The 27,330-nt window shown below is 46.8% G+C and overlaps 9 protein-coding genes across 9 annotated transcripts in view; 4 read left to right on the top strand and 5 right to left on the bottom strand.

Annotated features, from left to right (window-relative positions):
• F4812DRAFT_453370 (DHS-like NAD/FAD-binding domain-containing protein) overlaps nt 1-2,752 on the bottom strand; it is a gene marked incomplete at both ends in the record, with an annotated part of 6,242 nt that extends 3,490 nt beyond the window's left edge. The window contains 2 exons of the mRNA XM_047936478.1: nt 877-1,526; nt 1,663-2,752. Of these exons, the coding sequence (XP_047786150.1) occupies nt 877-1,526; nt 1,663-2,752 (1,740 nt within the window). The remainder of the gene's footprint in view (nt 1-876; nt 1,527-1,662) is intronic.
• A 313-nt stretch (nt 2,753-3,065) lies between these two features.
• F4812DRAFT_233468 (NAD(P)-binding protein) lies at nt 3,066-4,673 on the bottom strand. The gene is made up of 4 exons (XM_047930553.1): nt 4,502-4,673; nt 3,789-4,448; nt 3,589-3,723; nt 3,066-3,509 (listed from the first exon to the last, which is right to left on the bottom strand). The coding sequence occupies exons 1-4, from the start codon at nt 4,584-4,586 to the stop codon at nt 3,379-3,381; spliced, it is 1,011 nt and encodes a 336-aa protein (XP_047786149.1). The 5' UTR covers nt 4,587-4,673; the 3' UTR covers nt 3,066-3,378.
• A 473-nt stretch (nt 4,674-5,146) lies between these two features.
• F4812DRAFT_233514 (FAD/NAD(P)-binding domain-containing protein) lies at nt 5,147-7,019 on the top strand. Its single transcript, XM_047930554.1, has 4 exons — nt 5,147-5,445; nt 5,522-5,946; nt 6,005-6,117; nt 6,184-7,019. Exons 1-4 carry the CDS (start codon nt 5,370-5,372, stop codon nt 6,866-6,868), a joined length of 1,299 nt encoding a protein of 432 aa, XP_047786148.1. The 5' UTR covers nt 5,147-5,369; the 3' UTR covers nt 6,869-7,019.
• Nucleotides 7,020-7,169: 150 nt separating this feature from the next.
• Nucleotides 7,170-9,358, bottom strand: F4812DRAFT_453367 (putative maltose permease; the record flags this gene model as incomplete). The annotated part of the gene is made up of 7 exons (XM_047936477.1): nt 7,170-7,289; nt 7,347-7,501; nt 7,619-7,996; nt 8,048-8,428; nt 8,494-8,552; nt 8,868-9,157; nt 9,212-9,358. 7 exons carry the CDS (start codon nt 9,356-9,358, stop codon nt 7,170-7,172), a joined length of 1,530 nt encoding a protein of 509 aa, XP_047786147.1.
• Nucleotides 9,359-10,496: 1,138 nt separating this feature from the next.
• F4812DRAFT_445583 (uncharacterized protein) lies at nt 10,497-15,849 on the bottom strand. Its single transcript, XM_047935578.1, has 12 exons — nt 14,677-15,849; nt 14,210-14,564; nt 14,129-14,146; nt 14,005-14,058; nt 13,230-13,947; nt 12,869-13,115; nt 12,354-12,790; nt 12,051-12,293; nt 11,742-11,999; nt 11,582-11,685; nt 11,390-11,492; nt 10,497-11,327 (listed from the first exon to the last, which is right to left on the bottom strand). Exons 1-12 carry the CDS (start codon nt 15,522-15,524, stop codon nt 10,999-11,001), a joined length of 3,714 nt encoding a protein of 1,237 aa, XP_047786146.1. The 5' UTR covers nt 15,525-15,849; the 3' UTR covers nt 10,497-10,998.
• Nucleotides 15,850-16,246: 397 nt separating this feature from the next.
• On the top strand, nt 16,247-16,994 carry F4812DRAFT_453365 (MACRO domain-containing protein; the record flags this gene model as incomplete). Its single annotated transcript, XM_047936476.1, has 2 exons — nt 16,247-16,863; nt 16,946-16,994. The coding sequence occupies 2 exons, from the start codon at nt 16,247-16,249 to the stop codon at nt 16,992-16,994; spliced, it is 666 nt and encodes a 221-aa protein (XP_047786145.1).
• A 1,159-nt stretch (nt 16,995-18,153) lies between these two features.
• Nucleotides 18,154-20,593, top strand: F4812DRAFT_445575 (PLP-dependent transferase). The gene has a single exon (XM_047935577.1). The coding sequence runs from the start codon at nt 18,770-18,772 to the stop codon at nt 19,997-19,999; it is 1,230 nt and encodes a 409-aa protein (XP_047786144.1). The 5' UTR covers nt 18,154-18,769; the 3' UTR covers nt 20,000-20,593.
• Nucleotides 20,594-21,394: 801 nt separating this feature from the next.
• F4812DRAFT_453363 (uncharacterized protein) lies at nt 21,395-22,934 on the top strand (the record flags this gene model as incomplete). Its single annotated transcript, XM_047936475.1, has 4 exons — nt 21,395-21,443; nt 21,606-22,134; nt 22,215-22,344; nt 22,428-22,934. 4 exons carry the CDS (start codon nt 21,395-21,397, stop codon nt 22,932-22,934), a joined length of 1,215 nt encoding a protein of 404 aa, XP_047786143.1.
• Nucleotides 22,935-23,261: 327 nt separating this feature from the next.
• Nucleotides 23,262-25,808, bottom strand: F4812DRAFT_468437 (putative MFS quinate transporter; the record flags this gene model as incomplete). Its single annotated transcript, XM_047938775.1, has 5 exons — nt 24,916-25,808; nt 24,788-24,792; nt 24,491-24,631; nt 23,727-24,399; nt 23,262-23,671 (listed from the first exon to the last, which is right to left on the bottom strand). Exons 1-5 carry the CDS (start codon nt 25,370-25,372, stop codon nt 23,262-23,264), a joined length of 1,686 nt encoding a protein of 561 aa, XP_047786142.1. The 5' UTR covers nt 25,373-25,808.
• Between the last annotated feature and the right edge of the window lie 1,522 nt (nt 25,809-27,330).

The raw sequence follows: 27,330 nt of genomic DNA, 5'->3' as shown, positions 1-27,330 counted from the left end.
GCCGCCGCCCCGCGCCCCCCGCCCGCGCCCCCCCCCGCCCGCCCCGCCCCCCGCCGCCCCCCCCCCCCCCCCCAGTATAGAAATCTATCTAAGGTAATCGAATAGTCGAAGGTACTTTGGGTGCAGTTTCGAAGATGAACGGCAGAAATAAGAGGATAAAAAATAATAATATAAAGAGTAGGTACCTTACAGTAGGTAGGTAGTTAGCTCAAGGTGCATTATAGGTTGGGTTAGGTATGTAGGAAAGAAAGTAGGAGTAAGTACCTACCTAGGTACGTACGTACGAGGTCGACAAGAGGTAGTAACTAACCTTTGATCTTGGGTATATTATCGTACATATATACCAGGTAGGAAAGCGCGAATCGTCTTTAGCTGGTGTGGAGTCCGTACCATGTAGGTAAACACTGGAACTTACCTACACTAACATATTGTACCTACCTAGAGTAGAGTACCTGGATACGTAAGCTGACCACTCCTGAGTCAGTGAGTCCTGACTGAGATATCAGTACCTAGGTACCAGTAACGCGTGTTAAGTTGCTAAATTTACCCCAATAACGGTTAGTCTGATACCTCGTACCTTAAAATGCGGAGATCCTCTTGGTAATACTAGGTACCTAGGTACCTACTAGAGTCGCATGCAAGCTGGCAGCATTACCTAAGGGACGTTAAAAGTAACTCTCCAATTGCCGACACCAATGGAAAAAAAAAAAGTTGACAAAGTTGTCAAAGTCAAACTTCCATTCCTAGATACACCAAGTTCCCCATTATCTCTTATCGCAACAATACCTATATATTTAGGTACGTAGGTAACTAACTACCTTAGGTACTTAATCTTCATCATCCTAATACGTCCAGCAGCTTTGTAAAGTCGCCTACGGATCCAAGACCAGTTACACAGTCATATCCTTCTAGACTCTCCCATCCAGGCTCCTTAGCATCGCCAAACACACAGCTCTGACTGACGCCTGTCGTGATATCATGTAACGCTTCCCTGACAGGCTGCGAATAGAGCGCTGGATTCAGCCATCCGGTGCTATTCTTCCCCGCTTTCATTCTCGAATCGTTAATCAGCGCCACTAAAGCCGCCACGACTGGCGTACTGGCACTCGTCCCGAGCACGTCGGTCTGGTAACCCCCTACTTGGATAACGTAGTTTGTACCCGTGGCACTGATATCTGGAAACGCACGACCAGACGCGTCGTATAGTTCTTTGTGGGACCCATTGAGGGCAGATATGTACTGATCCACCGCGCCCTTCTGCCACTCTGGCCTGACGAAGTAGTTGCTGAAGCCACCGGTACTAAAGTCGGCTCCCTCTAGAGGCAGATTATTCCCTGTTGCGCCCACCGCCGTCACGTACGGGCAACTTGCCGGGAATGTCGGAAGGAATATTCTACGCCTTCTGCCATCGTTACTGTAGCACTGGTTCTGTCCAATACCGCCGGCGCCCCCATCGCCGGAGCCAGACAGGACTGTAATGCCGCGAGCCGCAACAAGAGCTAGAAGATCACACACACGAGTAGCATCTGTTAACGACGATAGTTAGCAGTTATTTCAAGTTGCTACTTGAAAATTAAGGTTAAGCCCGTCTCAGAAACGAAACATCAAGTTCCAAATAAGCTTCTAGGGGGGGGGAGGATGAAGCTTCTTAATATCACGTACACGGAGCTGGCACCGACTGCTCATCATCGGCATATGAGATACTCATTACATGAGGTATCTTATCATCCTCAAGTTCGAGAAGATACTGGAAGAATTCAAGGTATGGCTCGTTGTCGCTCCTATTTGACGGCATTACTTTCCCTTCGCGATCGATCTTCTCCCCTCGTCCCCCTGTTGAGTAATAAATCACATTCGCAGGGTAAGAAAGAGCCATGGCATATTCTACATCCAAGCTGGCCTCTAGTCCCGCTCTCGATTCTGGCTCGTTGGGTTGGGGATTCGTGCCGTTATTTAGCGTAACCACTGTAAAGTTGTAATTGAGTGGTCCCAGCTCCGGTGAGTACCTTCCAAGGAATTCGGAAACGTCGTCGTATTTAATCCACTGCTCAAGGAAACCGGCTATTCCAAACCGGACAGGTGACTCTGTGGGCGTTGTGGTGTTGGCGTATGTTATGTTGTACAGCTTCTTGAGACATGCTGGCGTGACACCTGACAGACAAGGCTGCTCGTCGTCACTTGCTTTGAAGGCGGCTTTTCGGAAAGGGCGGTGTTTAAGCCTGGACTGAGGTGGCGACATGAAGTTGGAGATTGGATGTACAAACTCAATGTTCCCATCAAGTATCCGAGGTAGTGCATATGATTGCGCACGCATGAATGGTGAAGAGTCTCGAAAGGCATAATAGCCCAGGTTGGTGCGAAGGATCCTATTCACTTCCGCAGCAGTTGAGGTAAATTTCACCATCGAGCCTTCGTCAGTTATATTGGTAATCCTGTTTGACTTGAGCCAGGAGTGGACCAAGTTCAGGGCCTTCTGATCGGGTGCTTGGTAGGCTCTAACCTCGTCCCTCGTGAGATGGTGCCCGTATTCGGCGTGCCGCGGGTCACTAATACGATCGAGACGTGCTTTTAGTTCGTTGATTCTGGGCTGCTTGAGCGCGATGGTCAATTGTATAGGCTCTTCCGGTTTCGCTGGTTTCCCAAGCATCCAACCCGTCGGGAGATTGGTTACCACCTCGCGAGTGATCAGCGCTTCCCCGACCACATAGTTTGTCCACGCTCCAATTAGAGCAGTTACGATGATCAACTTCATCGTGGTGAATTCGCCCAAGAATCGAGAGCCACCGAGGATGTAGTAACTAAGCAACTTTCTACTCGATAATATAACAATACAGCAACACAACAGACCTTACTTCCGTCATGGAGAGAAAGAGAAATCTCCCACCCCAAAGGAAGATTCAAACAAAATGCATGTTTATCAGCATCTCCTCTCCAAGAAAAATCCATTACCCCTAACGGAGCGTAGAAATTGGCCAAGCAGGCACTCGCTTAAGATCGACTATGCTAACATATACAGCCGGTTTAGCCGGGGTAGATATTGCACCTATTGATAGGTCTAGCGAAGGGCCGGAGCCTTCTGGTGTCATTTCAGTTTTCCGATAGACGTGTTCCCGTTTTTTTCGTTAATCAATATTTCCTCATGGCTAAGCTGAAAATAGAAATCGTATCTCGGAACGAGCTGGTATACCAGATTTCTTTTTGGGAGATCTGACCTATAAATATACTTGCCTAGGAGGCTAGAACACGAGAACATCGCAATGTAGATAGACGCGCTCATAATTATCTTGCTAAATGACGTCTATAACACATGTTGTTTGCCACTTCGATATGTACGTACCAATCTATCTTCAGACGGATCGTCCTTTAGCGATGCGACATTTACTCGAGAATAAACTTCTCCTTGATTAGATCTTCGCTCAAGTTCCAAAGACGCTCGGCTGCGGTGGGATCCCTAGCAAAGTCCGCACAGGGGAAGAATTGACAGTCGGACAAGTAGAGGCCGCCGGGAGCTGGCATTTGGTATTAGAAGGTATACTTTGGAGGTAGGTAGGTACCTAAGCTTAGGTACTGGTAGATATGAAAACTCACTGTTCAACGCCGGGTCTAATGCTGCTACAAGCGTCGTTGACGCGCCTTGGTCGCAGTTCTTCCAAAATGATGACGTCTTCGCAATAGTATCGGCCATCTCGTCGTCATGTTCTCGGCCAAGTTGACTCTCCACACCTGCGTCAATGGTAAGTTAGTCTGTTTTTCGCAACGGAGAAGTGGTTTATTCTTTTTTTCTTTACCTCCTGGGTGTACAGCGTACGACGTGATCCCGTTTTCCAAATGATCTTGAAGGTAAAGTGTGAATAATATGTTGGCTGTTTTACTCTGGGCGTACGCAATAGTAGGCATGTATCCATCGTCTTGGATCCTTCCAAAGGCAGGCGGAAGAGGAGAGAAAGGCTTCTCCTCGTCCGGAACCTCTTTATTTTCAATATTGTAGTCGTGGAATCGGATGGGAGATAGTCGATGTCCGTGACTAGACACGTTAACTATTCGAGTTGCTCCGGCGGGTGAGTGTCGAGCTGCTTCTTTCAAGAGAGGGTAAATGAGCTTCGTGAACAAGAATGGACCGATATGGTTTGCGCCAAACTGTATTTCGATCCCCTCGGCCGTCCAACGACGAGAGTTGTAAGTAGCACCAGCATTGTTCACTAGTATATCTAACCTCGAGATTATACCGGAAACTTCAGCAGCGGCTTTGCGAATTGAGGCCTGAGAGGCCAAATCTATCGTGACAACCCTCACATTGACCTCTGGATATAATTTATGGATCTGTGATGCTACGCTATCGAGCTTTTCTTTCGTCCTTGACACTAGAATGAGGGTCGCAGGTTTCTGGGATGCGAAGGCGACTGCGGTTCCTTCACCAACACCTACTGGTGCTACGCCTGTAATCAGGACTGTCTCATCTTGTTAGAGTCGTCTGAAGATCTTGGGCAGGGGATAAACCCACCGTTTCGACCTTCAATATGTTGAGCGTAAGCCCTAGCGACCTCCAACCCGGAAGTTTTCTCCCCCCACTCTGAATTTGAAGTCATTTTAGCACCTTGGATTCTACAGAATAGTTAACATTCACGAGGGGTGAGATGTGGAGGGCGATTCTATAATTTTCTGTCTATTTTATTCAACATATCCCGCGGATAAGGAGGGCAAGTTAATGTTCCTTCCTAACCGAGCTTGACTCCCGTCGTACTAATAGACTAGAGCGCATTCCTACGACTTGGGGTTCAAAAAAAAAAAAAAAAACCATCGGCATTGCCTAGCTCCTAAGGTACACATTGTGAAATCGGGCGTTTTGGGTGTTTTGGGTGTTTTGGGCCGAGAGTTGACCATCGAGTATAGGCTAAGATCGGGGGGGTAGTATACACTCAGCATGCCTCCGTCTGCCCGTCTGGAGGTAAGACAGTCAAGGTATGTATCTACCTACCTAACTCGATAAGTCGTTTGTAGTCTCCGGACAAACTATCCGACACTCCACCTAGGTAATAGTCTGCTATAATCCCTTCTCAAGCCGATTACTCTTACCTTAGGCCTCGGGAACATGGTAGCGTGACTGGAAAGGGTTGCCTCTCCCTCGACTTGGGGAAATCTCCATGTCAACGCCCCCACCCCCGCATCGCGTGTTCGGACTGTTGGAGTCGTCTAGGACTAGGAGCAGCCGGCATATTTAAATGTCGATGGTATTAAGACGTTATTAGCCATCGGCATGCAACTAAAATCGGTTGATTATCCAGTCGCAATTCTGGTGGACTCAATTCTGCTACAAGGGGACTTCTATCTTCTTGCACCTCGGGAGATTATCTAGTAAATTATTTATCAATATGACAGTTAACGGTCGTACCAACGGGGCAGCAGAGCGGCCCAAGACGGGTATCAAGGTAATTGTAGTCGGGGCCGGTACGTACTCGATGCAAGTTATAGAAAGCCTCCGAAGTGAGCATCTGGTTGGCAGACTTTAATCTCTATTCTATAGGGTTTGGTGGTCTAGGAGCGGCGATAGAGTGTCACCGTCAGGGACACGACGTTGAGGTATACGAGGCTTTTTCAGAACTTAAGACACTGGGCGATATCATCTCGTTCGGGCCAAATGCGGGGAGGATTTTCTACCGCTGGTCAAATGGAGAAGTAGTCCGACGAATGCGGCCCCTTAGCATCGATCTGAGGAAGTACGGTTTCAACATTCATAAATACGATACCGGCGAGGTCGTTGTCAACCAGAAAACGCCTCAATATGCTGAGGATGCGCCTAATTTTAACGGCCACAGAGGCGAGTTGCACGAGGTGGTCTTTAACTACGCCAGGGACGATCTCAAAATACCAATCCACTTAGGACACAAAATCCAAACATATTTTGAAGACGATACGCAGTCCGGTATCGTACTCGAAGATGGTAGAAGGGTTAGTGGCATGTTACATGAAGCGTTTGATATTTGCGGTTCGCTAACCATATATGAAGGTCGCTGCCGATGTAGTCATCGCATCAGATGGAGTGCGATCCAAGGCACGAAAGTCCGTGTTGGGTTACGAGGATAGACCGAAGAGTAGCGGATACGCTGTTTGGCGTTCATGGTAAGGAAAATATCCCGATAGGCTCTATAACTTAGGTACCTATGGATAGCTGTTAATAAAATGAAGGTTTTCAAACAAGGACATGCTCGCCGACCCGGAGACCGCTCACTTCTGCAACAACGGCGATACTTTCAACGGCTGGATCGGCCCGGACATGCACTTCCTGTTCAGCACTATCAAGAACGGTTCAGACTGTTGCTGGGTCTTGACCCATCCCGATGAACATGATATTGACGAGTCGTGGAGCTTCCCTGGGAAGCTCTCCGAAGTGAAAGAGGCACTGAAGGACTGGGATCCCATGTGTACTCGAATCATCTCAAAAACACCGGAAAATATGCTTGTCGATTGGAAGCTGGTATACCGAGATCCTCTACCTACTTGGGTCAGCCCGTCTGGGCGAATCCTGCTTCTGGGGGATTCGGCTCACCCATTCCTTCCCACTAGTGCTCAAGGAGCAACCCAGGCGCTAGAAGACGGCGTAGTAATTGCAGTATGTCTTCGTCGTGGCGGTAAGGAGAGCGTACCAACTTCGGTTAGGGCACACGAGAAGATCAGGTACGATCGCGTCCGCGAAACCCAGAAGACCGGCGAGAGCACGCGAGATATGTGGCACAAGACGGATTGGGAGAAAGTTAAGAAGAACCCAGAGATTATTCAGTTCCCTAGGCAAGAATGGATCTTTGATTTCGACGCGGAGAAGAATGCCGAGGAAACATACGACGCTGCTGTTAAGGAGATTCTGGCGGCTTAGAGTCTAGACTATGATCAATCATTTTGCTTGCTTGCCATACATCACATCACAACGATACATCACAGCATTTCTTCGTAGTAACCACTTTGTATTTTCCATTTATTGTTAGCAGCTCAGATATTTGATTTCCCAATACCTAGCTCCCTAAGTGTTTACGTCTAGACGCTTTCAACGTCCATATGATGTGTGTACATAATTGATGGCTAGGTACCTAAAAGTACAGGGTTCATGGCCAGTCTGAATGCACTCCGCCCGTTGATATGAAGCCTGAATGTAAAGAGAGCCACTTGATTAGTTAAACCTATTTACCTTGAACGACATTCTCCTCAATATATTCCGTTTGAGCCTTCTCGCCAAGGGCGGCGTGCTTTCCGGTGCAACGATATCTACGAAATTTTCGTGCCGGAAGTTGGGCTTCGAACTATTACACGAGAGTCAGCAACCATTTGATGAGGTGGATTTAGTTGAAAAAACGTACCATTTCATCTAAGTCTTCTAGTGTACGATCCTTTGCTTCAGGCAAGAAGAAGTAGATCCAGGTACCGGCAATAGCGCACGAACCCGTCCAGATATAACCGTATTTCGGCCCCCAATTCAAGGAGTCGGGGTTAATAAAATAGGGCGCCGTGAAAGCTACGTCGGGTTAGTATTCAGCATTGCGCGTGGGAATTCGCAATTTATTGAAACGTACTTGTAAGCCACTGGTTCACAGAATTAATTACAGGCTCCAAAACAAAGGCTTCGAAGGACTTACCGCAAAGAAGAATCCGACACCAGTAGCTAGACCGAACGTGTGAGAGCGTAGACGTTGCGAGGAAAGCTCGCCTCCGGATAACCATGCGTAAGGTGCCACCATGGCGTTGTAGGCGACGATGTAGAGGACGCTCATACCGACAAGAGCTTTCCCGGAGCTTTCTGTATTGGGATGGACAGTGTACACTATGGCGATAACAAGTTGAGAAATTCCGCAGGAAACAAAACCAGAAATCATCATAACTCGCCGACGTCCAAACTTGGTGATCAGAATAGAGGTGGCTCCTAAGGCGGCAGCCCCAACTCCGGTGAGGATGCATGAGTTCTCGAAAGCATTCCCTACGTTAGCCATCTCGAAGAAGTATGTTCCATAAGCTACAGCTGTCAGTCATAGATCAGGGGTTTGAAGAGATTCTATACACGAACATATGACAAACATCGATCCCGACGCTGCTTGACTTGTAAGAGCAAGTATGGCGATGGTCGTCCTGCGGCGGTCAATCGGGTTTCTAACTAGATCCAGGTATCCAGTGCTTGACTGGAGTCTAGCCTCAGCTTCGAGAGTCTTCTTCATGTCTGAAATCTCCTGCAAGACGGACCACTGTGCAGGCCGCAACCGTCGTAACGATCGTTCCGCTTCATCGAATCTACCCTTTGCGGCTAACCAGCGCGGCGATTCGGGAACGAAAAACAGCCCGATAAACAATACCCCTGGAATAATGTGGACGATACCCAAAGGGATAATGTAAGCGTTCCTGGTTGCGATCTTGGCTGCAAAGTTATCGACGATAGTTCCAATTAGGGATCCTAGTCAAGTTAGGGACGGAGCAGAACGGCTTATATTATCAATGCTTGCTTGATTCAGATCTTACCAAAGGAGATCCAATACGAGGAAAACGATATTCCTAGCCCCCTATAGCGGCTGGGGACACTTTCCTGCGTCGGTGTGTAAGTCAATTTCAACAACTGTTAATCCTGTAAGCGTTTACATACCTGGATCTGCTACCTGTTAGCATGTGCAATAAGTTGATATAAAACTTCCCTTTTGGAACTTTCCAACCTTCCTGGTTGCTCTGCCTCTTCATGGTTTTCACTGCCCACGAGATTTCCAAGCACGACACACCATCACATATCCGATGTAGTCATATACATAGGCTAGTCTCGAATGAATGGAACCAAATAAGTTGCTTACTATTGCTATGGTTAAGGCGCTTCAGAATTTATAAAGGGGGGATATTCATGTGACGTACCATAGAGCTGGGAGTGTGTCATCAGTAATCCATTAGCAAGTCCAATGATCAATCTTCCCGCATACAAACCCCCTATGCTTGCAGTAGCTTGCATGAGGGCAGTTGATGCAAAGACGCCAATGCATGCTATCCACAAAGATAGTTTACGGCCGATATACCTGGCAGTAAACCCAGCCGATGAAGATGATACAAAGGCGCCGAGAACCATCAAAGACGCAATAAGCTGCTGTCTGTCGGGTGAAATATTCCATCCGAGTGGAGTCGACGGGTCTTCTTGCCCAAAGACCTTGGAAATGAAGTGTGAGACACTGCCTTTTCTCTTTGGGGACGGGTATACTACCTTGAGGAACGGGACCATGGCTTGAAGACCGCCGATGATACCGAAGTCGAGCCCATACTGAAAGGAGCTTAGGGATACCAGGGTCATCGCAATTATGGCTTTCCAGTGGTCTTTAAGCCCTAAGGCCTTTTCTTGTTCTGACGACATTTTGATGATGGCCCAAGAAGTTGTAAGTCGCGTGAGTAGGGAGAAGGGACTGCGTCTGAGGTTTACTCGTCTAAATAGACGTTGGTTGAATGTCTCTGACTTAAGAGGACAGCACTCGTGCTTCATGCATAATTACAACCCCGGATATTAAATCAAGGTACAATACATGTGAACGTATATCAACTCGTGGTCCGGATCCGCCGTTACGAGGGCGCGTATTGTGCTGAGAGACGCCCCTATTACCCCAGTGTTCAGCAGACTCCTTGGGGTTAATCCCCCCCTTCCCCCACACTATCACAACAATCATGGGTGGTGTAGGATTGCCGGCTAATTCATTGCAACTTCATTTTGGGAATGGCGTTAAACCTGGATACACGACGGACGAGAGGGGCCGAGACTATATGGGCTGCACGGAGAATATTCCGGTCTGGAGTATCTAGAGCATGATGATAGTAGCTTAGATGGTACCTCATATAACAATTGGAACGTCTACATTATGCCGGATGCGACGTAGCTAGTATACCACGGCATATGATATTTTATGGTCTAACCAATCCAAAATTTTGCATTTCGAGCACAGCATCAGTTATGGCTGTTTATAATTTGAGAGAGTTGCGTTTATCACATGGTAGCTTCACCGTAAACAATGTTGGCGGATGAGATACCGATAGGACGACTTTTCAACGCAACCCAGCAAACAATTCAGGACTTATTTCGTCTTAAGTAGTTGTTACGCAACGGTCCCAGCGTACCTAATCTGAGATATAACAGTAAGTCTGCTGGTGTTAGGAATCGTCAACGAAAGAATCTACAAATAGAAAGTTTTGAACAAGTTATAGTCAGCGCTAATAAACGATAGCTATAGTCTAAGCACATCTGGGTGCTCGATAAGAACCGCAGTAGCGGCTACTTATACCGAATACAGCACCGCAATCATCCTTGATGGATGTGCTGATACGGATGAAGCTATATGTACATGATAGGTACCTTGTATCATGGTAAATAAGATATTTAATGTGAGGGGACACATTGCAATGACTACCGAGTTCTAAGGTGGTCATAGAAAGGACTGGGAAAGGGCATGAAGGGACTATAGATATATATCAGGTATATAAGGTACCTAAAAGATGAGGCTTTCTTTCTTTCTTTCTTTTTTTTTTTAGTAAAAAAAAGAGAGAAAAGAAGAAAAGAAAAATCCGTTCAGCCAGAAACAACAACTCAATTTGTCTAAATAGATACCTCCTAATGACTAATGATACAAAATTCCTAGTTGTCATGTGAAAGAGAACAAGGCTGGGATGTTAGACACCTAAATGTAGGTAAGTAGGTGCCTCCTATCATTATACCCCCGTATACGGAAACACATTTACTCTACATCTACACCGGTGTCATTTTCGGCACCCACATATTCAATCACATCTCCGTTGTCCCAAGAGAAAGCCATGTTTTCGAATTCCCAATCCGGTTCTGGCTTTTGTTCTGGCAATGCAGGTCCCTCAACCAGTCTACCTATGCATCGAGCCTGGAAATTCGTTGTTAGCCACTGGGCTAAAATCGGATCTGTCAACTCTTTCGCAGCCCAGTTGAACCCTATTTGATATTCGTAATACTGGGGGTGCTTCATGAGACCTGATAACATATTAATACCTATACGCATGTTCAAGAATGGAACTCTTCGTAAGGAAGAGTTTAAACAGGGTAAACGCACTTCCAACATTGTAGATATAACCATCGACGGCAACCCACGCACCCTGTAGGCTTTCATAATCGTTATATCGAAGGAACTCTCCTACGGGTATGTCTAGCAAGTTATTCCTCGCTAAACTGCCGACAATTAAAGATTCCTTTTCGAGGAATAACTTAATTAAAGCCGTCGCATCGTCGTCATGTCCAGCCACCGCAGCCGCTGTGTCCTGCCGGGTGTATTTTTGGAGGAAGACAAAGAGACTAGGATCCTCTTGTTGAAGCGCTTCAGGACACGTAAATGAGTTAGCGTTCAAAACGTGATGGAGGATTTAGAGGGGACAGTACAGCTTATGTCGAACACCCAATCATGAACTACAACATGATTTTCTTGCAACTCTTCCCAAGTATATTCCGGAACAAGATAACCAACTTGCATAAAACCGTAGGACTATATAGAAAAGAGGGTTAGTTGAAAATTTTTTAAACTTGTTTTGGGAAATAGTTATAAAGGGAATATATGTGTAAGTAGATACTAACATTCAATATTTCGGGATTGTGATACTGAGTGAACTGGTGAGTAGCGTCTCGCCCTGTGCAGTGGATGAACAACCTGGAACCGCCGGGATGAAAATGTAGATATTCTAAAGGAAATTAGTACTGAGCTCGCTATAACCTTTAGCGCCAAATAATAACTGACCAGAAATATCGTAGACTCCACCTCCCAGTGCCATATATATCCCGTAGGAGGGATTGTCATACCATCGTAGCGTGTTTTGCGTAAAGTATCTCATGTGCCGTGTTGGCCGTGGTATGTGAAGAAACGCACAAGAATAGGGATTAAGGCGTTCCAGCAGATGCTTTGTTTCATCTTCAGTTCTTATCAGATTTTGGGACAATGAGCCACCATAGCTTTCAGATAAAGCCTCTCTTTCTTCAGATGATCGGGCAGGGAAGTCTTAGGGAAGTTAGCAAGGCAATAGTAACGAACATGATATCTACTACGTACTTGTTACGTCGAAGATGAGCGAACCCCAGCTAGTCCAAGCAGGGCGCCCGTTCTGACCATTACACTCCGCAAGCTCTTCTATGCGCCTTGGTAGAATCAATTTGCCAATTGGTTCGATGCTGGTGTTGAGCTTTACACGAACTACATTGGCCCTTAAATCTTGGGTCAACATTGGGCCTTGAGGGCCGGTAACTACCATAGCGCTATAGTCACTTTCCGTGGCACGTACGTTTCTCAATTCGCCTAGGAAGCCATTAGCGGGCACAGTAAGGAACAATCAGAAGAGGAGTCGACGTAACGCACTTGTTATATCGAAAACGTTAAACCCATCGGCACCATCCATTTCAACAACCCATGCGTCATTGAGAGCCCTATGGTTCGCCACATCGCCAATATACAAGTGCTTGGGGTAGTTCCTCTTCAAAGGCGAAACTTGGGCTGCGTATCCAATGGGACGCCTACGCCGATACACGTCCGGGAAATTTTTCGGCAACATGTATGGACTATCTGGGTGGGTCGGGGTTGGTGCAGGTAGTTTTGCTTCGGTCCATGGAACAACAGCTCTATATCGATTCTCTAGAGGTATGAGGAATGATTGCCGATAGGCCGGTGCTGTGACCCAACCTGGCTCGTACGGTGGTGTCCTAAAGGTGAAGGATCCCCAGCTTTCAGGATTCGGGTTCGAAGTGCGTTCCACGTGCAGTTGACCAAAACAACCAACAATCCTTGTCAGCCACTCGCTATACATTGATACCTGTTAGAAGGGTAGCTCCACGAAATATAAATCTTGATACGAGAAGGTGTAAGGCTCAACTCACAGCGGCGCGCCTATACTGTGCTCAACGAACTCGTAAATACCAATAAAAGCCTTCAATAGATCTTGGTAACTTGATGCCCACTTATGTCGTCTCACAATTGTTGGGGGTTTGCCCTGGTTGACGTCATGAGGTCCGATACGATTTTCGACCCCCTCAGCGATAAGCGCAGGCGCTGCTTCATTGCTTGGGTAGTACCATGCCGCCCTTGGTACATTAGGCTTCACGAGATCGCCAGGATTAATGGGAACTATGTATCTGAAGGTTAGTAAGTTTCTGGCTAGAGTTGCAATGACTAGGTAGCTTATGCTCATCTCGATTTTATTAGGAACGTAAACGAGAAGTAGTGAACAGGCTAGCGTACGAGATATTACCATAAGGAATCCTATTAGAAAGGAGAGCGCTGCCTCCTTGGTTGGCTTGTTCCCAGTCTGTGTCTGTACCGTCGGCGCCGCCATAAGAACAAGTTTTCCTGACACTTCTCGACAATCGGCCAAATTCCGATTTGCGTGGAAGTAGATAAATTTATCGATTGCGGTAATGAGACCCGTATTGCTCCAAGGTAACAACCGCCAATGCTCATGTGCATCCTTATACCACGGGGCTCTTGCACACATCATTTGTGCGCTCGCGTGTGCCCACCGTGTCCGGACTGCCTCGTAATCTGCTCTCAGCTCAGGAGTCATGAATTGAGGATTCCCAATTAAACGGCACTCAAGCTTGTAGCCCTTGAAAACAGCCGAGCCAAATAGTAGAGGAGGCCGAAGCGCGATACTACCGCGTCGAGGTATGATCGTGGTCCAGAATTCCTCACATAGGACAGCTGAGGCCCATACGGGCGGTGTTGCGAAAAGATAGCTGAGGCTTGTGCCTCTCCTGAACTTGTCGGCCATTTTGTTATCGACAGTATTCGGGTTTCCAGCATACTGAAGGGAGGGGAAAGTAACAAGCATGAGGTTGACTCCGAAGCCCCTATGTCGTCTACGTACATATGCCCGTACCGGCCCAGGCTGTAACGCTCCACCCCAGACGCGTCTGTCGAAGGATTGGCCCAACTCTGCGATCCACTCGTCGTCGAAGAACTTGTTGAATGGTAAAGCCTGTTAGAAATGAAAAGAGCCCAATGAAATGTATCTTACCGGTTCATCCACAGATGGAGCTTTTACATCAACTAGACTATTATTGGCCGCGTGCTAGATATTTCTATCATTTAGCCTCTTTATGGGACAAAAAAAAGGACAAAGAGCCAAGCCCAATACTTACCATGAATTCATGTAGAATCTGCAAGATTGAGAAAGCAATTAGTTACGAATACCATAGCCCTGCATGGAAGAGATCTCATACCAAGTTAACGAACTTTATAAGCATCATGCATCTCTCAGGGACCGTGGTCTCCATTTCAAGCAGTGCACGTAGACAAGAAGGGACATAATAGGTAATAAGTGACCTTCTTGGAAAAATCGGGTTTTTATGTGTGACAGCATGGGCCCCTACAGTGAGAGTTGTTTCATCGGCGAAGGTGTGTATGATATTGTTCTTTGTGCGATCTTCGATTGCTTGGAACAGCTCCTCAGGGGATGCTCTTTGTTCCTTTGGACGAGGAACTAATTTCGTTTTGCGATCCCTGACTTGTGCTGGGAAGTCGTAAGTTGCAATAGATCCAATGGGTATCGGTTCTGTGCAAAACATTGCGTCGAGCCTTGATCAAATATTAGCCATCTAGGTACGTACACAGCTTGCAAAGCGCCAGGTTACAATATATAAGTAGATATATATCTATATATATAAGGCGAAAGCAAAGGGTTACCTGCCAGGCATCCTGTTCTTCGCACATCAACCGGAGAATGCGAGACGATATTTCTAGAGCTTGGCTAACAAATCCCCAGATAACGGGGTTGTCGACAGTGTACCATGTCTCGTCGGGCCACATATCAACGCCAGGAATAGGATTGCTCAGAGAATTTAAAACATTCAATCTCGAATCGCACCAGTTGTCCTTTCGAAAGCATGAAAGCCACCGACTCTCGTCGACGACAACCAGCCGCGTCTTGAAGGATTCCCATTGGTTCCAGTGGCTCTTCGAAAGGTCCTCGTCGGATGGAAATCCACCAACGAGTTTACTGTTTAGAGGGGGCAATCTCATGGCCTTGATGCCAATCAATAGTGCGTTGGCCTGCTCCCTCTCCGTCCGAAATATCCTATGCAATACCTCGTTATCTGGTCGTGGTATCGGATCTACTAGACCTGGGGTTAGGACGCTAGGAAACAGTGTCGCAAGGCCAGAATGAGTTTGGCGGTCGGGGTGATGTAAGGCATTATGCGGGAAATCTGAGACGCCGGACCTCCTTGCAAGTGGCGACAGAGGTCTTGTTGGGTCAGGATGTATGGCCTGATCTGGAAGCACATCCCAGTGGAAGTAGTGAGGTCGAGGGTGGTAGTCAGGTGAAACTATAGTTGGGTAGAAAGGTCGATTGGTAGGGTTTTCAGATATAGCATCGGGGGGAAATCGAGTAGGAGGAGGAGGATGATTTGGGGTTAATTCATAGGCAGTTGGGTATGGCGGGCGAATAATGGGCGGGAAAGGCTTCGAATATGGATCGTAGTTATTTGTATCCGGAACTGCGCCTGGGGTCGCTTTGAACGGATTCCAACCCTTCATTATGCCAAATGCTACCTAACTTAGGTGGTTGACCTAGGTGGTAAGTTTGAGTTGAAGCGATAGATGAAACGCCAGAGAATCGCCAGATTTATCGCCAGATTTATCACGGGTATCACCACGGGGCGTTGTGATTATTGCTATTAAAGCGAGAATGCCAGAATTGACGATATGATATTGATCTACCTGTAGGTGGGCATATAGAGTTCGACATATTGGCTACGTGGTGGCTACCTAAGTAGTTTATACAGCTGCTTTCGACCTTTGCTTTCAATGATCGCTTTTGCTTGGTAAAAGAAGAGTTGTTGTTTACAAAGCCGACGTTGGGACGCATCCGGGGCCAAGTTTTTAAAGGCTAGGTACCTAGAATAAAAGATTACCTAAGGTACCTCTACCCTGGTACAATACGATATGGACCTATTGCAGGGGAGGTACCTGAAGTACCTAATGGAGGGGCAGGTCCGAGACGTCATCAAGGAAAGAGGTACCTACCTCTATGCATCTCACTGCAGGTAGGTAGGTACCTCCTAAGGTATTGTATTGTAACGGAAACTTCTCAACGTCGAACCTCTTTGACCTCTTTTTTTTTTTTTTTTTTTTTTTTAAAAAAAAAAAAAAACATTGTATTGCACCTCTTTGACGTCTTAAAACTTTCAACCCCAATCACGAGCAAGCTTGCTATGTGGCATTCTAACGCCCGAATGCTTCGTATTGCCTCTTCCAAGATGTCTCACACCTCTGCATCAGATATCCCCTCTCTTACCTCTCTCTACCGCAGTAACGAATTAAAAGCTCCAAACCATCCACCTCTCAACGGCGCCTCTTCGGCGTACAATGATCGCATCGGCTTGATCCGCGGGGACATCACCACGTTATCCGTTGATGTCATCGTAAACGCTGCCAACACCTCCTTACTAGGCGGCGGCGGTGTTGACGGTGCCATTCACCGTGGTGCTGGCCCCGGACTACGTGACGAGTGTCGCACTTTGGGTGGTTGTTCTACCGGCTCGTCTAAGATCACCGACGCATACAACCTTCCTTGTAGAAGGGTTATACATACTGTAGGCCCCGTCTATAATGATACCAACCCTGCCAAGAGCGAGGCTGCCCTCCGCAGCTGTTACCAATCGAGCTTGGACCTCGCTGTGCAGAATGATCTGAAGACTATCGCCTTTAGCGCAATCAGCACCGGTGTTTACGGCTATCCGAGCGACGGGGCCGCCCATGTTGCCTGTGATACCGTCAGAAAGTTTATGAATAGCGACGATGGCCATAAGCTAGATAAGGTCATCTTCGTCACGTTTGAACTGAAGGATGAAAGAGCATACGCAAAAGTTATACCGTAAGTCCTTCATTCTCCTTTCTTTATCAACAGTCCGGGTGCACGCTTGATACACTCTCTGCTAATACATGCGATAATACAGCCGTCATTTCCCACCCGCCATCTCTGACACTGGCGACGGTGCTACTTGAAGCGCACCGAAGATGTGGGAACTGACAATAGCCGGCTTCCTGATCCGCCTGCCATCAACCCTGCGGACTTTTTACACTATGCGCTAGCAAGGTAGAATGTGGCAATTGTTATATTAAAAAAAGGAAAAAGCTGCGTTGAACTGAGCTTAAGACATCGTTAGGTATGCCGCATGAGTCCTTTGCACACCCGGCTTTATACACCCGAGCTAGTAGGATTCGATAATCAAGTTCCAATCACACATACCAGACATAGTCACTTCACTTACTCTCATCTCCAAAGAGAACCTTTTCTGTATCGTAAGTGTATTCCATTGGCAATCGCAAGTATGTCTCCATATCCCTCTTGGCTGCCTTACACGCTCGCTGAAGCACCAGGAGCATCTCTGCGTCTAGTGGCCTTCTTTCCAGGTAGTATAGGTTGTCCTTGAGTTGCTGCAGATTAGAAAAGCCCCCGGCGATCCGATTAACGTTTTAGTTGGAGAGAGTCGCGTAAATTTTACCTAGGTACCTAACCTAGCATTCCGAATTCTCATGGCTTAGCAGAGGGGTCTATTACAGGTGCACGAAGGTAGAGTATCTGGTTTTATATCAGTCTCGTTTCTTGTAGTACATTTGCCCTCTAGCTTGAGCGATCCTGGCAGTAATGACTAGAGCTTTGAGCCTATCGATAGGCCTCTCTCCTTCCATCCACCTTATCTTGTAAACGCTTCTTGTTTTCCGCCAATATACAGCCGTGCTGTATTAAGCTCATGATAGCCTCACCCCTGGAAGATGTCGAGGGCGTTCTTGAAGTCATCGAGATCCGTCATACGTGCTCAGGACATCGTTCGGGCCCTATACCATTTGGAATCAATAACAAATATCCAAAACCCCCAATATAATAAAGATAGAACATTTAAATCAAAAGCGGTAAATTTCGAATTTATACGTCAGGTAATCTAATGCATTCAAGACAGATAGATAGCCGAGATAGTTGGTGGCAAATAAACCCCCCCAGTCTGGTAAACATTATTGTACCGATACGTATGGCTACCTTACCCAACATTATCGTCTCCCCGCACTGCCGATATAGGTAGGTAGGTAGAAAGGCCGGGGTTATCCTGCAATAGGTTAGGTGCCGGTACCTTGCTGATACCGTTAGGTATAGATGACCGATATATTGAAGAAAGAAGAGAAATTGACTCACTTGCTCCGCCGATGTAGTTATAGGCAGACCTTTGAACTCAAATCGAGGATAGCGCCATATAGGTACCCCTCAAATACCCGAGGCATGTTTCCGCGATCGGGTTGGAATAGATATATTCGATATCGGAGTACGACTTAACGGAAGGGCGCGAGATATGCGCCCTTCCGTCTGTAGGTATGGCTTGGCCTGTTGAACAGTTGACAGGTAACTAATGCTATCATATGAGAGCATATCTAGTCCTAAGGGTTGGTTTATAAAGTCTATATAAGGTCTTAGAACTCGTTGTAGTCTAGTAGCAACACCTCTCCTAAAATCCGTCCAGAAATACGATTACCGAGGCCGTCTGTACTTGGTCTTGAGAATCGGTCAGACAATTACGCGGTACTCACGTCCAACATGCCTGTAGACTACAACAGCTTGGACACCACAACGATGGGAAACCCAGCTCCAAACAGGCTCGGAGATAACCGGAATGTATTTGGCAAGAGAGTTCTTCAACATTTCGCATTTGATCCAAGCCATCGTAACCTGAATCATGGTAAGCAATTATCATCAACTCTTTCAAGTTATGTAGATACCTAAGCTATACATGTTCGCTAAACCACCGACGGGCTCTTTTGGAGCAACTCCACGAGAAATTAGAAACAAACTTCGGCAATACCAAGATCGCACCGAAGCAGCACCTGACGCGTTCATTCGTTACGAGCTTCCCGGTATACTCAACGACAATCGGGATGCCATTGCAAAATTACTTGGGGCACCGACAGAAACGGTAGTGTTTGTACCGAACGCTACAGCCGGAGTGAACACTGTCCTTCGGAATATCGACTGGGACGATGACTGCAAGGATGAAATTCTCTATTTCAGCACAATATACGGCTCATGTGGAAAAACCATTGACTATCTTGTTGATTCGGGCCGCGGCCGGATTTCATCACGGGAAGTACGGATAACCTATCCATGCGAAGACCACGAGATTATTTCCTCTTTCGTAGACGCGGTCGAGGACTCCAAAAGAGAGGGGAAACGCGCAAAACTTTGCCTCTTCGACACAGTATCTAGTCTCCCGGGCGTTCGATTTCCTTTCGAGGCTATTGCGAAAACCTGCAAAGAGAAAGGGATCCTGAGCCTGGTAGATGGCGCTCAGGGCGCCGGGATGCTTCATTTCGATCTCGAAGCTCTGGATCCCGATTTCTTTGTTTCTAATTGCCACAAATGGCTTTACGTACCGAGAAGTTGTGCTGTCCTGTACGTTCCATTTCGGAACCAAGGGTTGATAGCCTCAACAGTACCTACTTCTCATGGATACATCTCTAAGTCTGGAGAAAGGTTCAACCCGTTGCCGAGGAGCCACCCAATACCTTTTATTAACAATTTCCAGTTCATAGGAACATCGGACACAAGTGCTTACCTCTGCGTTAAGGATGCGATAGCATGGCGGGAGAAGACGTTCGGAAGCGAAGACGAGATCATCAAATATACTCATGGGCTGGCAAGGGAAGGAGGTAAGAGGGTCGCGCAGATTCTTGGGACTGAGGTCTTAGATAACAAGACCGGCACAATCTCGCGGTGTGCAACGACAAACGTGGCCTTGCCATTAACGCTCGAGCAGGCATCTCGCGCGTCTGCGTGGATGATGGAAAGAATGGTGTTCGAGTATAAGACTTTAATCCCGCTATTCACACATAATGGCCGTACATGGGCGAGGATAAGTGCGCAAACTTATCTGGATATCGAAGATTTCGAGTGGGCCGGCGGGGTGCTTCGTGAGCTCTGCGAGAGAGTTGAAAAGGGAGAAAGTACCGAGGTGCTTTACTAGGTTAGGGAAGTTGTAGGTTGTTTACCTACCCACAATAGTAAAGGACTTGGGCCTTGATTCTCTGCAGGAATAGCTAGCAATATTTTCGGCAGTTTCTAATAAGATTGCTTTCGGTTCCGGGTTCGACCAGTAATATACCAATAGGAAAGGGGAATGAAAAGGTGCCACTAGACTCTAACTACAATTCCGCCTGTAAGCATGTCTAGAGTACTCGGTCAACGTTGCCAGTAGATCCTTGGTCGTCATCTCGAATGGAAGTAATAAGCATCGTCTTCATATCTTTCCTTCCGGCGTGTCGCAAAGATACATGGTCTTATCATCGGGGGGGCCAAACAGGGTCGTTGAACACTGGTGATCTATCTTGGCCTGACACATCGTCCGCCTTTTCGCCTTTCAAACACCAAGCCATCGTCTATTGTCTATTCGAACCTTATCATTTAGACTCGCATCTTCGGGGTGATGGACTTCGGCGTTATACTGGTTGATTCCCTACAATATTTTTTTTCTGTTCTTATCTAGTTGCAGGTAGATATAATTTACATATTTACATTTCTTGTGGGGATTAATTATCTTTGCTACCTATGAACCTCTCCTTTTAATAAATTCTTTCATTCTTATCTTCCGGATGGACTTATTAATATGAATTAAAAAAAAATCTATTCAATGTATACCTATCCTAATCTTTCGTGCCATGCTTGTGTCGCCCCTTTCTCCTCATGAGCACCTGAACCCTAAGAATATCAATTCATGCTCTGCGCAAAGTTGTGAACAAATTGCTATTATTACACCTGATTATTCCTTTAACCTGCCTTCTAATAATACTCATACAGTGCCATTCAATAATTGATTGCTTACAAAATTCAATAGGTGACGAGGCATATATCAATAGGGGCTGCCAACATCGGATGGATGGTACGGACGTATACCTAAATCTCAACTTCTCATGGCGCAGCTGATTTTACAATAACGCGTAATAAATCAACTCGTGATAGCATCCCATACATAATTTTATACCTCAAGTGCACCGTGAATGCCTGCCGCAGTGCCTACCTTAGGTAGGTTCCTTTTTAGGTAGATTCCTTTTTAGGTATGTACTACCTATGATACAAGTCAAGCTTGCATGCACGCTATCCTCGCACCTGCCTTCCACCTCTCCATTCACTTGGTTCTAGGACTGTATTAACACTGGGTTTGCAGCATCGTAGTTGCCTTCTGCATCTGAAAGGTTTCACGCTAGGAAGACTCGTTACTTTGCTTAACAACTTAAATTATTTATAAGCCTCCCTCGTCCCTCTCTTCTCCCACTCTCGTCCCACTCTCCTCTCACAAATACTTTCTTCACCAAGCATCACTATTTAGACCATCTCGCAACCAAGGCCCAAGTACCAAACGACAATGTGGTCTAATATTTTCGCAAGCACCGTTGCGGTGCTGCTTTTCACCGGTAAGACTCCAGAATAAAAAGGTGATACCTTGTTCATTAGCACATTCATCCTAACCCGAACAAAACCAATTCTAGTTGGCGCCTTTGCTGACCCTTGTCGCGGCGTTCCTCCTGCTCGGTATCCGTTCAATCTGGCCCCAGGCTGGATTGCCAAGAAGGTAGGAGATGGACTGTCCCGGCCTCGTGGCCTTGTCCTTGACAGTCTCAACCGGCTTTTGGTCGTGGAAAGGGGCGTTGGTATAAGCCAACACGACCTTGATATTTCTGGATGCATTTACTCCTCTCGCCTTCTTATTGAAATGTCTGCCCTGAACCATGGCATCTACCTCGGAATCGACGGCAATAAGTTATTTGCCAGCTCATCCACCACGGTTTTCAGATGGTCATATGACCCTAAGACTGGTAACATTAGTCAATCACCTACCACTATCATCTCGGGCATGTCCCCTGACGACCACGTCACCCGAACCTTGATCATACCATCCAGCTGCCCGGATCTTCTAGTCGTTTCTCATGGTTCCAAGGGTAATGTCGACTTCGCGGCTGTTGATCCGGGAACGGCGAGGGCTACCGTCAAAGTCTTTAATATTTCAACCATACCTAACGGTGGCTACGACTTTGTTAAAGATGGTTGGGGCGCTGGATACGGCCTACGAAACGAAGTAGGGCTTGTCTTCGACGGCAATGATATGTATAGCAACCCCCTCCCCCCCCCCCACCATCTTCTCGGGAAAGGAAAAAGAAAAAACGATCTGGCTAACTCCTGCATAGGCTCTGGGGTGTAGAGAACAGCGCTGATCAACTCACGCGCAACGTCAGCGGAGTTTCGACAGATATCCACAATGACAACCCAGCTGAGGAGCTCAACTACCTAGGCGATATTAAGACGCCAAATGATGCTGTAAGTAGATCCTAGAGCTATATTATATTTGAGATAAACCATATCAATTTTAGCGGAGCAAGTACTGACTGCGGGTTTAATAGTGGTATGGGTATCCGACATGTTTCACCGTATGGCAACCCGAGGCAGCTCTCACCAACACTACTAGTGGAAACCAGTTAGACGTTGGTCAACAGTTCGTCCTAGCTCCGAACCAGACGTTCGATGACAACTCTTGTGCAAAGATGTCAAGGCCCCCACGTCTTACGTTCGAAGCCCACACCGCACCGCTAGATGCCAAATTTAATGCGCCCAAGTACACCAATCTGTTCGTCACCTTGCACGGTAGTTGGGACCGCGATCCTCCAGCCGGATACAAGCTTGTAGCAGTGCCTTTCAAGCGTGATCCCGGCGACAATGGAGCTTACGCCCCCGTCGCACCAGCAAACAGCAAAACTGGGTATGTAGATATCTTCTACCCGCCTGACGAAGGGAAGTGCTCGTCATCAAACTGCACACGACCGGTCGGTTTAGTTTTCGACAAAGCTGGAGAGCTATACATGTCAAGCGACACGTCCGGCGAGATATTTAAGTTAATATATAGCCCTTGAAACGAAGGATGGGAGAAATTTCATGGAAGCGTAAAAAGAAAGCTACCTTAGGTTAGGTGCCTCTATGTGTTGCGGAGACAGAGCAATTTCACCTACTTATCACTTGAGGTACCCACGGGGTCCTATAGAGAGGACCTAAGGCTTGTAAAATAAAATCACCCCCAGATCAGGTATGACTACCCTGATCAGAACTATGGGCATCTGTGCGTATGAGTTTCCCGCAAAATATCCGTATATTAAAAAAAAAAAAAAGATTACATCTTCTCTTTTACTTCACCGGCATTTGTACCGAAGTTCTTGAAATGTGACACAGGAAGCTTGACTATCTTAAACATGTGAATCTCCGCCTGCTCTCTTAGCACCGACTATTTCGACTTGTTCAGCCTCTGGGTCCATACCGGCCTTCTCGTTAAAGGCCTCGTCCTTGCGCTCCGCGTCCTCGTTACCATGACGCCCAATCTTGTACCATGGCAGTTCAAATAGACGATCCATGCTTTCTAGTGAACGGCCGCCAGTCTCGGGGACGAAAAACCAGACCCACAGGCCGCCGACAATGGTAATGGCGCCGAAGAACCAGAATGTTCCCATGGGCGAGATGCCACCCTGGGCGGTAGGCAGTAGCATATTGGGCACAGCGCGCGAGTTGCCGTACTGATTCACGAAATGTAGAGTCATTACGATAGACGTAGACAAAGCACGGATCCGCAAAGGGAAGAGCTCGGCCGTTAGGAGATACTCTGGAGTTATAGTTAGCGATAGTTGTAAAGATAGGTAAGCACGAACATCACATACGCATCGAGTTCCAGCCAAGAGCCCAACCGCATCCAGATATATAGATCATAGCGATAGCACCACGACTGGCACTCGCTTCAGCTGCGGGCAGTACGTAATCATCTTCTACTCCCAGCTCCGGTACCGCGGTTAGAAATCCAGCTACGTAGATCATGGAGATTGCCTGCAATGTGATACCAAGGAGCAAGGCACGCTTGCGGCCGATGACATCGACGAGGAAGAGAGCACAGAGGACTGCAGAGACGAACTTGACGATACCGAATACACCGGTGACTAGGAGGGACTCATTTTGGCCTGTGATACCTAGAAGCTTGAAAAGGTCGGGCGCATATAAGGTGATAGATCCAGCACCCGACCATTGGGACAAGAACTGGACCATGGCGCTAAGATAAAGACGGTAAAGGTTGCTAGGAATCAAGAACATCTCCTTCAGCACTCCATACCAGCTAGACCCCATAGTAGCTTCGAGTTCTTCCTCGTGTGCGGTCCTAATAGCGTTGATCTCTGAGAGAACATAGGGGTCATCCACCGGTAAGTGGCGGATGTGGGCCATTGTCTCAGTAGCCTCGTCATGTCTTCCCTGCTTGATGAGGAAGCGCGGGGACTCATACTGGAAGAAGGTCAGGATGAAGATGAGCCCAGCGAAAATGATATGTAGACTTGTTGGTGCGAGCTAGGATTCGCTGATGTTAGTTCCGTAAAGTTATTGTATTCAAGTGGAAGATAGGAAAACCAAATAGCAAAATCAAGGCAATAATGCGTACCCAGCGGACGTGAGTCGAGTCACCGAGGTTGATCTGAGCGCCGTAGTTGGTAAAATAGGCGAGAACGATACCGACGTAAACGAATCCGGTGAAGATACAAGTGCACAAGCCACGAATGGAGGCTGGGGCGATCTCGGCGATCTATTTTCAAGTTAAAAATTAATATTCCGTGCTAAAGCGGAGGGTCCATCGTGACGATTCTGGAAAGTCTTGTACACGGTCTACATCATAGGAGGATGAAATAAAAAGAAATATGAAAAAATAAAGAAAGAAAGAAAGAAAGAAAAGGAAAAAAACATTTCCTAGAAATGGAAAATAGAAGATGAAATTAAGTTCTGACATACTATGATACAATTAGTATATACACGTTAGGTAGAGGTAACCAATGAAAGAGGCATAAAACTTTTGGAGGATAACAGACATACCGTAAATGGGACCGACAACAGGGGTCTGGCCAACTCCAAGGCCTGCAATAAACCGTCCAGCATAAACAGCTCCAACACTGCCGCCGTTACCCATGAAGATTGCAATTCCCAAAATCCATAACAGGCAGAGCTGTCGCGTAGCCCATATCCTACCGATGCGATCGCAGATGACGAAGGCGAACAAAGCACCGCCAACGGAGCCGATCTGGACCATGGCAGATACGTTAGCCTTGATATTAGTCCGCTCGACGTCGCCATACGAAGAATAGTTGATCGTTCTTTGGAAGTCTTTGGAGTTGAATGCGCCCGAGATCAGACCCTCGTCGACCCCACGGGCGGCGCCGAGGAGACCAAAGGAGATGACGGCGAACCATAGTCGCCAATTGAAGACATTCTTCGGCTCTCCTAGGTCCTTCAACTTGAAGATGTTGACAGGCTTTTTGACGCCTCCAGCCATTGTCGCAAAGTCTTTCAGGGGAGGAGGAGGGGGTTACTTTAAGACTCTACAGGAAGGGGAGCTAGATACTAATACCATTACAACAGGCAAACAACGATTATCCCCTCAGGAGATTGCTCAGCTTATATACTCACTACCCAAGGTAACTAACCTATCCATGGATAAGCCCAGTTCCTCTTTTTGTCATTCCATCTACTACCTACGTACGCTGACCTGAGCAGCTTCCGACAACATACGGGGGCGGGTACAATAATCCAGCGTGACCTCCAAAAAAAAGAAAGGAGAAAAAAAAAAAAGGCACGAGCAAAGAGGCACTCCCCATGCCATGGGTAACAAAAGCCAAGAGGTATAATCCCTGTAAGAAGCTACCCATTCACCTTGGGGACCCCGCGTTTGGGATTCTCCTCACTCTCGGTGGGTATGGGGAGGAAGAACCAACAATTGTCGTGGGTCTTTTTTTTTTCCTCTTTTCCTTGGCTTTTTCTACATAACTAAGAACTTGGCAAGTTGGATTTAGCGGCTTTTACCATTCGAAACTAGGCCCGAAGCGTAAAGAGGCATAATAAGGGCCTGGGCGAAAATGTAAAGGGATGCGGATGTTTACTAGGTAGGTACCTAACCTAAGGTAGTTGGAGTTGGGGATAGAAGGAGGCTTATGGTTCGAACGACACTTATTATACTAGGTAACAGTTCCCATGGTCTAAGTTGCAAGGTCTCGATACGTAATTACTTCGTAACGCATGGAGACGCCCAGAACGTAGCGCGCATCCTAATCCTCATTTATACCATTCTCCGTCTTGGAAATCCCCAATTTCACCTCTCCGTGGGGAATCCATCGTGAGATTTTCGTTTTGATTGTTGTTTGCTTCTGAGTCTCGTGCCTCACCAAGACTCCACGGTACCTAGCGCTAGAACACCAATGAACGACGGGGTGACCTTACAAACGAGCTCCTCATCTTATACAAGCTTAACGGGCCGAAGCCGTACTATTTGCCGGCTTTTGTAAACGGCTTTACTGATGCTAATATGAACTTAAGCCTCATTAGCGCCTTGTCTAAAGCTTAAGACCAACAACAACAATAGAAATACCTTGTATAGATGCATATAGCAATAAGAACTGCATCATGGGAACCGGTTTACCATATATATTAGTAGTAGATGCAGTGCTTACCGTAACGATAGTGTGTTGTGTTACAGGTTTGCCGACACCATCGTAAGCCGATTCTATAAGAGGGTTGCACCCCCTTAATATATGTGACTATCCATAGCATGAGCTTGATCGCTTCGCGGTAGCTGCGATTATCCCTTCTAATGTGACATCATTCCATCTTTATCGTAAATCCATATCAAACATACGTTGCTTTGAATACATCTCATCTCTCTTCTACGGGATAGAAACAACTATCTTGACGTGCGAGTTCACGATTATATTAGGTACATCAATTCATACTAAGCTCGACGAATACGGTGAGATCTGGCGCGGTAATATATGTATTTTTTTTTTAAAAAAAAAACCCTTTCTCTAGTCAGATACCAAATCTCTCATCATCGTGAAAATGCCTTCTCGGAGCTTCGGACGGGGTGGCGAAGAAACGGCTTACATCCGAAGCAAATCCGATAATGTCCCGTCGAAGTAAAAACGAGATCTTCTTATACATTTCGCGCAGTCGACTCATCTAACTCACCCCTTTTTTCCCGCTCCTCATCGGGATGAATGTGAAAGTTAGGATATCCAACTGGAGAGATTCAGTCTCGCTGTGGGGTTCGCGAAGACTTCACGGCGCCGAGGGGATAATCTGCAAGTCAAGCATATGTATGTGACAACCTGCATATACACTAAGAAATATCCACTTCGTTTTCTTCATAGCTTACCTAGATACTTGATAAAGGTAGGCACCCTATGTATGCAACAGAAATAAACGCGTGTGAAATCGCTCAATAGTTCATGTTTATGTCTT

Source organism: Daldinia caldariorum (assembly GCF_022478825.1).
Source record: "Daldinia caldariorum strain CBS 122874 unplaced genomic scaffold F4812scaffold_24, whole genome shotgun sequence".
Taxonomy (NCBI): Eukaryota; Fungi; Ascomycota; class Sordariomycetes; order Xylariales; family Hypoxylaceae; genus Daldinia; species Daldinia caldariorum.
Note: the sequence above shows the minus strand (reverse complement) of the source record. Positions and strands in the feature narration are given on the sequence as shown.

Excerpts from the sequence above, each read along its gene's own strand:
- F4812DRAFT_233468 (XM_047930553.1), bottom strand. The coding sequence starts at position 4,586 with ATGACTTCAAATTCAGAGTGGGGGGAGAAAACTTCCGGGTTGGAGGTC. Across the intron at positions 4,449-4,501 it reads ACATATTGAAGGTCGAAACG|TCCTGATTACAGGCGTAGCA; the intron begins GTGGGTTTATCC and ends AAGATGAGACAG. Across the intron at positions 3,724-3,788 it reads GTACGCTGTACACCCAGGAG|GTGTGGAGAGTCAACTTGGC; the intron begins GTAAAGAAAAAA and ends CCATTGACGCAG.
- F4812DRAFT_233514 (XM_047930554.1), top strand. The coding sequence starts at position 5,370 with ATGACAGTTAACGGTCGTACCAACGGGGCAGCAGAGCGGCCCAAGACG. Across the intron at positions 5,446-5,521 it reads GGTAATTGTAGTCGGGGCCG|GGTTTGGTGGTCTAGGAGCG; the intron begins GTACGTACTCGA and ends TCTATTCTATAG. Across the intron at positions 6,118-6,183 it reads TACGCTGTTTGGCGTTCATG|GTTTTCAAACAAGGACATGC; the intron begins GTAAGGAAAATA and ends AATAAAATGAAG.
- F4812DRAFT_445583 (XM_047935578.1), bottom strand. The coding sequence starts at position 15,524 with ATGAAGGGTTGGAATCCGTTCAAAGCGACCCCAGGCGCAGTTCCGGAT. Across the intron at positions 12,294-12,353 it reads TAACGTTTTCGATATAACAA|GCGAATTGAGAAACGTACGT; the intron begins GTGCGTTACGTC and ends ATGGCTTCCTAG. Across the intron at positions 11,328-11,389 it reads TTGGGTGTTCGACATAAGCT|CGCTTCAACAAGAGGATCCT; the intron begins GTACTGTCCCCT and ends CGTGTCCTGAAG.
- F4812DRAFT_445575 (XM_047935577.1), top strand. The coding sequence starts at position 18,770 with ATGTTCGCTAAACCACCGACGGGCTCTTTTGGAGCAACTCCACGAGAA.